The sequence below is a fragment of the Acanthisitta chloris genome, unplaced genomic scaffold, assembly GCF_000695815.1.
Source record: "Acanthisitta chloris isolate BGI_N310 unplaced genomic scaffold, ASM69581v1 scaffold280, whole genome shotgun sequence".
Taxonomy (NCBI): domain Eukaryota; kingdom Metazoa; phylum Chordata; class Aves; order Passeriformes; family Acanthisittidae; genus Acanthisitta; species Acanthisitta chloris.
The window spans coordinates 98153-111736 of record NW_008653138.1 but is presented as its reverse complement, the minus strand read 5'-3'; the positions used below and the strand labels follow the sequence as shown (position 1 = coordinate 111736).

Below are 13584 nucleotides of genomic sequence, written 5' to 3'. Positions count from 1 at the left end.
TCAACATTCTGACTGTGAAGAAGGCCCATGTGAACCCAGATGTATGTTTGTCACGTTTTAGTGCAGGTGTAAACAAGAAGCTGGTTTTCCTAAACTGAAGTGATACTCAAACTGATAGAGGAAAACAGCTAAACAGCTGTGAAGCACTACATTGTCTCACTTTTCAGTCACCTTTCATGTAAATTGTAACAAGAGTCAATTATGTTATATACCTCTACAGAAGCATAATTATTAAGTTGCTATCGTCAGTCTACTTAAGGTGCAAAAATATCTCTTCAAGAGAAATATCCAGCTATTGAAAGGGCTCAAAATCTCCTAAATATGACACTGAACAGGTCCAGAGAGCAAGAAGGTGCACAAGAAACCCTCCCCAAGAGGGCCAGCTGCCCCTGGGCCAGTGAAGTGCGGGACACCCTCAATAAGAACCCACCAGCAAGACCCCATTGAGAAATTCAATCTGGTTTTAGAGATTCCACAGCAATGTTTTTGAGGCATTGCTTTACTTTCTAGACTGCTTCAGCTCTAGCTGCCAAAGCAGAGACAGTAGCTGTCAGCAGATGATTCTCCTTCTCAGTTCTGCTGTTTACCTCCCTTTCTCACTCATCCCCCTCCAGACAGATATCCCATGCAATTTAACTTTTATTTAAAGTCAGTTTGAAATGATCTGACTCAGCTGACTGAGAGCTTTACAGACTCCAAAAGAGTATTCTGACTGGCTTCATCAATTACTTCTCAACATACATAAATACAACCCAAGATGGGCCTGAACCCAAACTCTGCTTCTGGATATTTATTTCTGAGCTGGCAAGAACTGCATATATCCATCAAGAATGTGTGACTGATTCTATTCTCCTCAATGGACAACACTGTGATGTGGAGATAGGGAGAAATGAGGAGAAGACGGAACTCAGTTCCAAGGCAAGCTCTCAAGCTGGCCTCTACCACCATGGACAACATTAACAAAACCCAGATCCAAAGGGCTGATCTCTTTTGGAACTCAACTGCTGAATCCCAGCTGTAAAATAAAAACATTTCAACTTTTAACTTTGTATAATAACTGTGGCACTGCCCGGAATAAAGATTTTTTTCCACAGGAATTTGTGCCAGTTGTCTGAACCATACACTTTGACCATCCTTCTCTTCCCCAGGTTATCTGTCTCTCTTTAACAGCCAATCCATCTGTGCAAGTCCACATTCCAGCTGCTCGACTCTCCTTGAGAAGAGCCTGAGGAAACTCAGACAGTAGGTATTTGATGGACTCCACCCTCTACAGTATATCACAATATGTCAGCTGAAAACTGACATTTAATTAACAAAATGAAAATGTCAGCTGAAACCTGCATTTAATGAACAAAGTAGCCCCATGCCGCTGATTGTATCAACTTGCAAGGTTAAAGGAAAGTCATATGACCTAGTGATCTACACATCACTGGGACCTGCCACCAAGCAGCTCTAGCAAGCCTCAGCATCAACATCTATCATGCCTTTAGCAAACTTTTGGCAATAGACCAGGTCTGTCTAAACGTAATTGGCAAGTGCTGGTGTTCCAGACTTTGTGTTCTAAGGACTCTGCTGCCTGTGAAACACCAAAAATTCCCCAGAGCTGCAACAGACACAGTTCCTTACAGGAATTTGGTAGAGAGGAATAAACTATCTATTTCAGCCCTGAAGCGATTCCAGCAGACCTGTGCAGTAGGAAAAGGCCTAGCAAGGAATGCAGAGGAAGGGCTTATGTCATGCCAGACTGCCAGGCACACACTAATGCATGTGGCCAAGCCAGACCACTTCAACCCCACATGACGAGCACTCAGAAGAGCTTCAGGGACTCTAAAAGAGGTTAAGGTGTTGTCTTTCATGTTAGTTAACAGAGTACTAAGGGTTCTTTGGACCATTGCAATATAGTGAGCAGGCACCAGTCTTGCACATGAGCCACTCAGAATGGGAACCTTACTGGGGCAAGGCCTCTCTGCAGTCATATATGTGTCTAAATAAACCCAGTGTTACACAAACTGTGCGTATTGCACCAGTAAGAGGCTACATCCATTAGAAGACAAATAGTCAGATACTCACACACCTGGGCTATGTTCTGAATAGTCCACCTATGACTTCAAAAACAGCAGACAGGCAAGAAACCCTGTTAGGCCCAAATCTTCAGGGATGAAAAGCATTTTAATCACTTTCTTCTTGGGGAAAAAAATAGCAAACTGTTAAATGAGGGCCAGGCAGCTCTTGCTTGGACAGGGCAAATGGAGTTGTGTAACATTAAATTAAACATTCTAAATCTATGATGCAACATGCAGAGCCCAGTTGAGTAATCAGGCTCCTACAGATCTCTGTAGTGTCCTTTTGGAGGAAGTCTCCACCTATTCTACTGTGTCCAGCACTCTGAGGAGCTGGAGGATAAGAAGGATTGCCTTGTGTCAAACACTTTTTCACTATTTTTAATTTCTAAATTGAGTGAAATTTCTCTTACAAACACAAACTATGATTTACCTAGTTTTACTAGACTTTCTCAAGTTAAACTGAATATTGTGCCCTCAACCTTGATTTCACTTTACTCAATTTTAGTGATGATAACAAGTGCTTTCTAGAGGTCAGCAAAAAAACGCCTCAGAGACACAAGACCTTAAGTAACAACATTCAAACATATCAACTGCATTTAGGGGAACAGACTGGAAAACTGAAACCGTATGGCACATCTGACAGGAAATACGGTTGTCCACAAACACAGCAGAAGTAACCATCTCAGACATCTCTTAATACTATGATAGTTTCTTGAATTCATACAAAGCCAAGCATGGTTTCCCCAACTGGATTCATAAAGCCACATCAATTGTGGTCTGATTAAAGGCTCATTCAAAACCACAAGAAGCAAAACAATGTTAAGTTTACTATGACTGCCACATTCCTGTGAGTGCTAGTACAGAAGATGAATGAAGTTCACATGGCTCCTTGCACATGGAATACAGCTCTGATTGGTATTAGGAATGTGCACCACTTGAAGCAACTGCCGCATGATTAATGCAGAATAGATCATTATGTTCCAGTCCAATACCTGTCATGAACTCAACATGCAGGCATTTCATCTATTAAAGACTACAAAAATAGTACAAAATAAAACAAAGTGTCTGGTTCATAATGTCACTAGATTTCAAAGCATAATCATTTTCGGTTTCAATACACCTTTAAACATCTTTTTTGGTTTGTTTTTTTTTAAAGTCAGTTCTCAAAATAAGATAAACTCTCCATAGCAGTTCATTGCTGCCCTGATCATTAAAGAAGGAAACAGTGCAAGGGCACCAGGAGAAAGATAAAGGTTTAGTGTTCACATGCATCACATGAGGAGGCCATATAGTAAGCAAAAACAATTACTCCAGTCCTAGCAACTACGTGCTTAGAAACTGCACTAGTGTGAGTTAGAGCACTCAGTACTCCACACATTGTAACTTGTATGTAGCAAACATGAAATATGCTTTTCAGAAGATATCCTCTGATAGGTAATTCACAGCTTATCCACAGTTCTCCTGTGCTTTCCCATGAGGGAGAGATGGCCTGCTGAGGGGCACCAGGCTAGGGGACACAGTGACAGGAGAGCTGGGCTTCTGTGCTGGGAGACCACAGTGAACTGAAGAAGTGGCTCAACAGGAACTTCAGGAAGTTTAGGAAAGACAAATAGAGTCCAACATATGGGTAGAATAACCTTGTAATAGTGCACACCAGGACAAGGAAGGCAAACCACACCTTGGTCTGTATTGGCCAGCAAGTCACAGGAACTGGGAATTTCCCTCTATTTGGCATTTACAAGGCCATACTTGGAGAATTCACAGTACCAGAGAGACATCAACAGACTGGAGATAGGCTAGAACAAGGCTACTAAGATGGCTGGGAGCTGAAGTGCATGACATAAACAAGAAAAAACAGAGAGAACTTGGACTGTTTAGCCTAGAAGAGCCTGGGGGATAATCCAGCTGCTGTCTTCCACTGCCTTGAAGGGTAAATGGAAAAGGTGCCACCTAACAGGTGAAAGGATAAGGTACAACAGTCACAAATAGCAAGAAGGAGAATTAGGACTGGACAGAAAGAAAAATTTATTCACAGTGACATCAAGAAAAAATTCTTCACAGTGGAGGCTGCTTCCCAGAAGCAGGCTGCAAAGAGAGCCAGTGAAGCCATCCTCCTATGGTATTTTGAAAACTCAACCAGATGTAGCCCTGAGCAATCTGATCTAATGTTGAAACTACCCCTGCTTTGAACAGTGGCCGGACCAGATGACTCCAGAGTCCCTTCCAACCTGGTTTTATGATTCTGTCTCACAGGAGAGTGCTTAGAGCATTGCTCAAGATTCACAGCTTTCTTCTACTGGATTTTAACACTTGCAGTACAAGTGTAATTCTAAAGGGCGGGGGGAGATGACACATTTTATTAAGCTTATAGCTACAGCAACAATGTTTTAACTACCTACAACCTTTTAGAGAGGCAGGAGATTCATCAGGTTATAGAAAAAGAGACTTCTAGGGCTACTGTTTGCAAAGAAAACCCAAAGCACAGTGACAGAGTCCTTTATAGCTTTGAAGCAGAAATAGATCTATAAAATAAACTCACTCTTACAGACACCTGGTTTGCATAAATACAAAAGTGCTATTTAGGGACTGGGGTCTAGCACTACTGGTATGAATTATGCAGTTGTGATACACAAAACTACAATAGTTTCTTTAAAGGTGGAGATCAAACTATTTTGGCTTGTCTTTAATCATGCTTGACAGTTTATAAGAATTATACTGTTTTGGTATTCCTCCCACACTGCCTGTATTGAATGAAGTGCTTGGAAAGAGATTGTTAAAAAGCAGTACAAAACAATGAAGTTCTGTGTTTGTCCATAGATCTGAAATTTTGCATTCTCTTCCCATTGCCTGCCAAAATGCCCAAATTATAGTCTGCAGGGAGCTGGTTTATAGTTCCCATGATCTGGGAGAGCCCATTATGATTTTGTTCTACTGAACATAACTTTTCTTCTCATTTGAAGAAAGCTTCTTACCAGTCCTACACATTTTGTTTTTATATTTAACAAACCAGAGCAAGGGAAAGAAGCATTACCACCTAACATCTGGAGTCATGTTGACAAGTCCTGAGCAAAGATGAGTACTGTAACTAAAGCATAGTACATTTTCAAGTGTGAATTGCATGGTCATGACTGTCATGGAAAAGGCTGATGATCACATAAGGAAGTTCTCCACAGAACAAAACCCCACTCCTCATTTTTACTTAGGCACTGAGCAGGAGCATTTTCTTCTGTTCTGAAAGCATTTTTTGAACAGCATAGAGGGAAAGTACAGCCAAAAATGGAAAGAGTAAATTCCTGTTCTCACTGAGGCTGACAAGCCAGAGACAATTTGGGTATAACAAAGAGCCCCAGGCTGCAACTTGTGGCCACTGTTCTTTGCTGTATCAACAGATACGACCAAGAAGAGTTTTGTTCTACCATCTTTGTTTGCCCTTCAAACATGTGTAAACACTATTAGAGTACCTTTTTACCAGACCAAACAAGCCCAGTGTCTCTTCAAGGGACATGTGCTCTAGGGTCCCTCACTACCTTGGTAGCCCTCCAGTTTTCAGTATGTATAGATTCATTGCCCAAAATAAATTCTGCCCCCTTTGTATCTGTTATAATAATATAAGACTGAAAGAGTTAAAAACAATGCAGATATTCATCACTTGTGTGGAAAATCTGTGCTCTGAAGGGCTGCCCAATTTTCAGTAATTATAACAACTTTTTTTTTATGTTTAAAGAATGTATGCATAGGCCATACATTTTCTTCTAAGACCAAAGAAACATGTTTTTCTTGCGAGGCTTAATCAAAACAGTGTTTTTGTTGTGCATTCCTGGTGGTTGTGTAGCTAAAGGGAATTAATTCTTCTTTAACCACAATTGGGACTTAGGGGAGACCAGGAACAGTGCTGCAAACTGCTCTGGGGCAGTCCACACCAGACACCCAAAAAGTACAGGCTGACCACACAAAGCCTCTGAGGTTAACCTTGCTATTGGATAGTTCTGTAAACACTATCTCAAATTCAGTTCTTTATATTTTTACACCACTCAAGGCTTTAAGCCAAGGCCTTGATAAAAAGAACAATTTGGTTCTTGAAAAGCACTGGCAAAAAGCTGACCAAACAGTCTGTTTCAAATACTACCCAATGAAATACAAAAGAATCAAGACTTCCTACATGCAGACTGAGAGTTATATTTGCCCTGAAGGATCAAACCCATTTACCCTTGATTTAATCTCTCTTTACTGACAGCACTGAATGTTCCTGCACAGGGCATGTGTTCAACAATACATGCCCTGCCCACAGCCCTGCTGTGAGCCCATGTGCTGCTACAGCTTCTTACCTACAATGTCTTCATAGGCATTTTCTTCTAAAGTGCTCTTGGATCCAAATTTATGCTGGCTCTCAGTTCCATTTTCAGTCGGGGAGGGAGGGTACAGGGATTGCAGACTTGAAGCATCCTCAAACTCAAAGGATTTTCTAAGTTTAAAAAATAAGTCATTAGTAATTTGAATGCAAAATTATTCAAACATTTAGTTGGGCATTTGTTTGCTAAGAAATTATATAAAATTAACTACAAAAGAAAAATCACACATCATGCTTTAAAGGACTAACTTTTAGAGGACCTCAAGTCCTGTGCCCACAGCAGTCTCTAGTACAGCCACCTGTGACACTTTTACGAGGTTGGAAGTATTGTTATCCCCATTATGTGGACAGGGAGAAAATACCAAGAAAGTGTGTTATTTTTCAAAGGTCACAAAGTAAGTTTGCTGCATAGCCCTCAGACTAGAAAATACTTTGCTCTTTCCATAGGGCCCAGAAACATGTGGCTCTCTCTCCACAAGAAAGACATAACTCTGGAAGGAGTTCCTTCCACGGTTCCTCTGGGAGATGTAACCCTTGCTTTGACACCACTCACGTGTCTTAAACCTTCAGATATGTTCCTCCATGAAGGTCAGTGTACAAATGCCAAAGGCAGACTTGTGTAAGAGCCACCCATTTCCTCTGCATCCCCTGTGTCAACCACTGGCAGCAAAGGACAAAGCATCAAGAAAATTAAGGTGCTCTGGGGTGGATGAGCAACCCAGACTGATGGCTGGGAGCCTGCAGGTTTAGTGTTTCTGGCAGGAAGGTGAGGGGCAGCGGGGTCAGATGAACCCATACAATGTCTCCCATTTGGGTACTGAAAGGAGGGGTGATTCACCACCTTGCATCTATACTTGCCCCAGTGCTGCTGAGCAGTTCTAGAGGAAGAAGAGCCCAAGCTCTCTCCACTCTCCAGTTTACCCAGCACTTGTTCTCTGAGGCAATATTTACACTGGAGCTGGGAGGTGCATGATTTGCAGTGCAGGGGCTGGCATTTGTTGGATTGATTTACTGCTGAGAATGAAATGGCAAGAAAAATGGGCTCAGGTCAGAGCATAAATCCCAGGAGACTGTGCTGTTGCCCACACTTTACTCACTGGGACCCAGATTAACAGTAAATCATCCTGCCTTCAACCTCTGTTCTTCTTCTCAGCTGGCATGAAACATAAGTTACAACATATCCATGTGGCAGTGGCAGAGTCTCATGAAACATACTCCAGTCTGTGAATTGGTTCAAGTATCCCTACAGGTATCACTATTGTACAGTGACTATTGTACAGACACTGCATTTGACAAAAGCATTTCCTATTTATCTGCTGGAGCAGACTTACAAGTCTGGATCAGGCTTAGGAGCCTCTTCTCTCTCCTTTCCCTAATCTTCAGAATATCCAGGTCCAAGTTATGCACATCAGGATTGTGGCAGAAACAATCTGTGCATTTCAGATCCAGACACCTGCTCTTCCACACCTGCTCACAGTTATAAAGGATGCTTAGGCACTGAAGCCATACCTGTGTATGAAATGAGACTTTCTAAAGTACTTAATTATCCGACTCCTACAGATTTCAAGGCTATGCTATGATGTGATGATGCTGTGTAAGACCATGGCAATGGTTTTGTGGACCAGCACTCAGCTGTGGTCCATGTGTCCCGAGCCTATCTCATGACACTCCTCTCCACACTGTGTGTGTGCCGGAGGATCTCCAACTGCTAGGGAACACCCAGCTCACATCAGCCTGAAATGTTAAAGCTATTGTGGGCACCAGATCCTCTGAATACAGACTGGCTCTACACTAGCAGGCAAACATGAGGGACTTCCAGAATTTTTCTAGAATTCTGAAATAGCCACCACAAAGAAAATCAGTGCTTCCCACCAATATATTAGAAGAATAAATACCCACAAGTCCATTCTCATGACATTCCAGTGAGTGTAAACCATATGTATGGTCAGTCGAAAACACACAGCTACCAGCTGCAGACACAATGAATTATGTCTGTTCTCAATAAGAGAACATTTTAGATATTGAGATTTCAATAACTACTATTAGCCAAATACTATCATTGTTAGATGACTTGTATGGTCTTAAGTTCATTGTATACCCTGGAGTTCTCCTTACTGTAACTAAAGGAAGAACAGTACCAAAGGCAATAAAGTTAAGATTTTAAAAAGGATGTCCACCCAGCATTGAAGTCAGCCAGCAAAGCTGTGATTTTTTTGAGGGTGATTAAACTTACTCAGATCATGATTAATCAAGAGGTGAGTTTAGGGAAATCACTAAACTGGCAGCAGAGTAACCCTGTTACAAACAAATAGATACCTACCCTGTAAGATGTCGAACTAATTTGCAAGAATCATCATGTACACATGATAACACTGTAACTCCTACAACTTATACTCTACTAATCACCGCTTAAATTGATAAATAATGTTCTTCTCTTGGGCTCGTATTCCCAGCCCTACCCAGGACTGAAGCTCCTTTCCTGAACTATGCTGTTGTCTAACTCTATTATAACAGGAGACTGAACCTGCACAATAGCAGGTACAAGCAGAGTTGTACATCTTGAAAGAAGCTTCAAAACTTCATCTCCAAAATACTGTGGTTCTTAGATGACTTGCTCTTTAATTTTCAAAAAAAAGGCTACCATTCATACCAGAATATTTTAAAATTACTGTCTTCTGCAAATTGCAAATGCTGTGCTGAACAAGATGAGGTCAGCTATGCTTCACAAATTCTTGTTAAAAACTAGATCTACTTCCTCTATCTGAGATTATTGCTAGAACTCAAAGATAAGCACTCCTAATCATAGCTTGACTTTCCACAACCCCCCACCTTTCTCAGAGGAGCCACAGGCCTCAGCAGAGCTGTTTGATCCATTTCAGAAGCAGGAGTCTCTTGAACAAAAAGGGCAGAATCTGAAGGCTCCTCCTCTCCTTTTCCTTCCCCAGCATACTTCAGGTCAGGTTGTGCTGACATACACTTTTAATCAACTGAGCCAACATCAGGCACCAGATACTGAACTGACAGTGTGCATCTGAGATGCTGTTTAGCAGTTATTTGCAAATCTCATCACTAAATACTCGGGGGTGTATGTATTATACACATGCACAGATAGGTGAGCTTGTTAAAAACGCCATACTTCAAATGCCTAGTAGCAACTATACCTACAATTTTCTAAGCAGTGAGCAGAGCGAGTTTTACCATGTCTAAAACTCAAGAGGAATCATGTGAGTAAAACAATCCAAGCTTCACAGATTGCTGGGAAAATGTAGGCATACATTCTGCCCATCATGAACTCAGGAAGGACATAAAGGTCTTTCTGTGCTGAAACAGTTTTCTCAGCATTAATCGTCTACAGCTGATGATAGTAACTTAGCAAAACATTTCTCAGCACTGAATTAAATAAAATCAACAACATTGCATAAAACTGACTCAACTGTGGTAGTAATAAGCTTTGGAAGCACAAACACTCTGCAGGTTTGTTTTGCAGTGAACAGGAAGACAAGACTATGACAAATCAGCTATGGCCCTCCTACAAGACGAGAATGAAATTATGGTCTATTAAAAATCACAGTTAAGGGCATTTATGCCAAAATGAACTAGATAACCTTTAGCACACATGACCTAGAACCTTTTTCAGGGATGGAGGAATGCAGGTTGTAGAGCGACAAAATTGTAGCTATGTAAAATTATTATATCAGTGCATTCAAACAGTGCAGTCCAGCAGAAAAACCCCACTTGTTTTCCACACAACTTCTAACATGTCTCACATCAAAATCATTGCATTAGGGGGAGAATGTAAAATATTGTTACAGCAAAATTACAGCATATCTACTTATTTATTTGGAGAACTGGGCACAGGACATTTCCTTGAATGTTACCTATTCTGGGACTTTCTGTGAAAGCGAGACTCTTTCTTCTGCCTTCTGGTCACGGGGGGTGCAGGGGTGGAAGGGAGGGGAGGAGGAGCAGCAGGTGTAGGAGATGGAGGTAGGCCATTGCTTGGTTTACTTTTGTGGTTTTTGTCTGCTTCATATTCAAAGGTGCGTTTGGGCTTGGGGACAGGATTCACTGCGCTGTTAGCTGGGCTTTCAAGGAGCAGTTTAGGGCCAGATGAGTTTGTAGTAACTCCCTGTTTTGTTTTACTGCTTTTCTCAGTCTCAGCAGGTGTTTCTGATTCACTCCCCGAAATAACACTCCCTGCTTTGCTATCACTTAGGGTTTCTTTCAGTCCCTCCACAGTAGTCTTTCTCCTCCCTTTGTCAACACTGTAGCAGCTACTTGGTAACTGGGGGAGGCCTCTGCCAGGCTGCTCCTTCAGAGCCTGCTCGATCTTCTGTATTCTGTTGAGCACGGCAGAGGACTCTTTCCTCACATGACCCTTGAGGAAAGCAGTGGAAAGCTCGCTCCTGCCTTGTCTCTTTTCAAATCGATGGCAGGAATCCCTGTCCAGCAGTTCCTCCTCCTCCGTTTCTGGGTAAGAGCACTCGGAAAATGTTCGGCTCATTCTTCTGAGCCCTTTGAAGTCAAATGTCTTGTCGCTGCAGGGAGAGGTCAGCACGCTGGGGCAGCTCTCACTGCCCGACCTCTCCCCTGCATCCCTCTTGTTTGCACACACACTCATCCTGGGGGTCAGCTCCCGACGGCATTCCCATTCTGTGATCTTCTGCCTGATGTCCAGCGCCTGGGAGCGGACACTTGCCCTGCTGATAGAGAGGTTCCTCAAGTTGGTGGCAGTGCCCAAGGACAGAGTACTCCGGGCGAGCGAATGGCTCCCTATTGCTTCCCCGTCTTGAGCATCATTTGGACTCTCCTTTTGGTCAGCCTTGAACACAGACTGCCTTTTATCCAGAGCACCCACACTGATGGCTTTGAGAGGGTGGCTCGTGGAGTCAGTGTCTGATGGGCTGGTGGAAGTGCTTCGAAGAGTAGATGTGCGGCTGTTCCAGTCCTTGAGGCACAGTCTGGAGTTGGAGACTTTGGTGAGCTGAGCAGAGTGGGAAGAGTCCTCACTGTCACTGAGGGGGTAGACAGGGCTTCTTCGTGGGGACGAAAGAGGCGGCAGAGAGGTTGACTGACACCTAAAAGCAGAAAGAAATAAAAAATCAAGTCCTTGGGAAAACTGGATTTATTTGCCAAATTTCTTCCAGCTGCAGGTCTCCACACTGCACAACTACCCCAAAACATCACTAAGACTGCAATGACCATTCATCCACAGAGTTGGGGGCAGGGGGTGGCTGCATTTAACTGATGTCAGTGATGGACCAATGAGCAGGATATTTGAGTACATCCAAAGCCAGTTTCCTCACCTCTGTTTGACCCCCAGTTTTTCCAAGTTTTCTGAGTTTGGAGACAGATGGGATTCTCACAGCAAACCATTGCCTTGAATGCATCTACCATCTCCCAGATTAAGGAGTCCCTCTTGCCCCACTGCAACAAAACTGGGAAATACTGACCAACGAGGAGCATAGTTTACTCACTGGTTGCAGTGAGCAAACCAATTCAGAAAGATGCCAGTTTTTAATTCATAACATCTGAAGCAAAGTAGCACCGTGGTCAGAAACTGCAATATGTTAGCCTCAGCATTTCAAATCCCTGATGAGTAAGCTAAATACAACAGCAAAAGGCACGGTTTGTCTTTGGTCTGATACTGTGGCCATCAAAGTAAATTTTCCTTATCAGACAGAAGTAACTTATTATCTAAAGGATATTACAGAGTAAAAAATGTAAAATTAATCTGCCCACTGTATGTGTTGAAGAATATAAACTACATAGAAAGATCTCAGTGTTACCGTGGAAAAAACTCTTGGAACAAATTCTTGCCATGGTTTGCAAAATCAGCTATTGTTACTGACATTTTGTACATTGTTGCAAAGACTTTTAAGAACAAAAAGACAAAACTAAATTAAACAACACATTAATCAGTTGGCTCATCAATGATGAGCCAGCAGTAAGAAAACTAAGCTGAAAGCATGTCAAAAATGGGAGTTTGCTGCATTGCCACAATCCATCCATACAAACAACTCCTTTAACACTTTGCCCTGACAACCTTTCTATTCCAAACAGTATGGAAAGAAGAGGAAAGACCCATAAGAAATGCCTTCCATGTGCAATTAAGTTAATGTTCTGCAAAGACTGTGGACAACAAACTGCTTTTTTTATAAACTGTCCTGTACACATAAAATCCAAATAAAAGAATTGTTTGACCAAACAAAATCATGGGAGTAAAAGTCTCCACTATAGTAAAGGGAAAAGAGATTCTGAAGATCTCTACTGCTATACTGTTTTCTTCCCAAGAGCCAGGCAATACCTACAGGCAGAGGTGCCAAGTCCTGTGCATTGATACAAAAATCCAGAGCACTGGAGCGATTTCTGGAAAATTTATTTTGATGCAGGAGATATTTTCTTCTCCTTCAAATGCAACCCCAAACCAAATTATTAGACTACATCCCAGTTCCCTATAGTGCATACTTCACAAGCAAAGATCAGAAGTATCACAAAAGAGAGAAGTTCAGGTCAGCAAAAGACAATGACTGAATTATCACAAAAGGGAACTCATCCCTTTTCAGAGGCCCGTGACAAACAAGTCTATTTGTCACAGAAGTTGCACCACTTGGTGACTTCTGTTTCTTCATTGTTCTGAAAAATAAACATGACCATAGGAAAAGAGAGATCTCATGTGAAAGACAATTACAAATACTCCAACAACAACTGCTTAAAGCTTCCTCATTTCAGGACAGAAAGGATACATGTCAGAATATGCCCTTTTCATCCTGGAAGTTAAATTTCCTGCTATTCTACACAGCTGCAGACAGGTGTGTTAAGACATCTCAGATCAAAAGCAGATGACAGATGATGAGTGGCTTTGGCTGGCTGTTTGTAGTGGATTACCTAGAATTACCTTGGTTGACATACCTTTATAGTGCCTGAAAGTGAAACCTAAATCAGCCTCCTCAGGCTTGGTGGGGCACCCTGATCCTTCATTATTTCTGTCTGTCTCATCTCACTCTTAAGTTTAATACCACAAAACCAAATTTTCATATTGTTCTTAACACTCCTTTAGGTTAGACTTGAGATCTTGTTCTCCAAATTCCTGTATGTTGTGCAGACCTGCCCCAGAGCTGTGTATTCTGTATCTAAAGACCACACAGCATCCACTGCAGCCATGGAAGCTGC

At 42.1% G+C, this 13584-nt stretch overlaps 1 protein-coding gene across 1 annotated transcript in view; it reads right to left on the bottom strand.

Annotated features, from left to right (window-relative positions):
* ST5 (suppression of tumorigenicity 5) overlaps positions 1-13584 on the bottom strand; it is a 98368-nt gene that overhangs the window by 57649 nt on the left and 27135 nt on the right. The window contains exons 2-3 of the mRNA XM_009079444.1: positions 10290-11489; positions 6389-6525 (exon numbers count right to left, since the gene is read on the bottom strand). Of these exons, the coding sequence (XP_009077692.1) occupies positions 6389-6525; positions 10290-11489 (1337 nt within the window). The remainder of the gene's footprint in view (positions 1-6388; positions 6526-10289; positions 11490-13584) is intronic.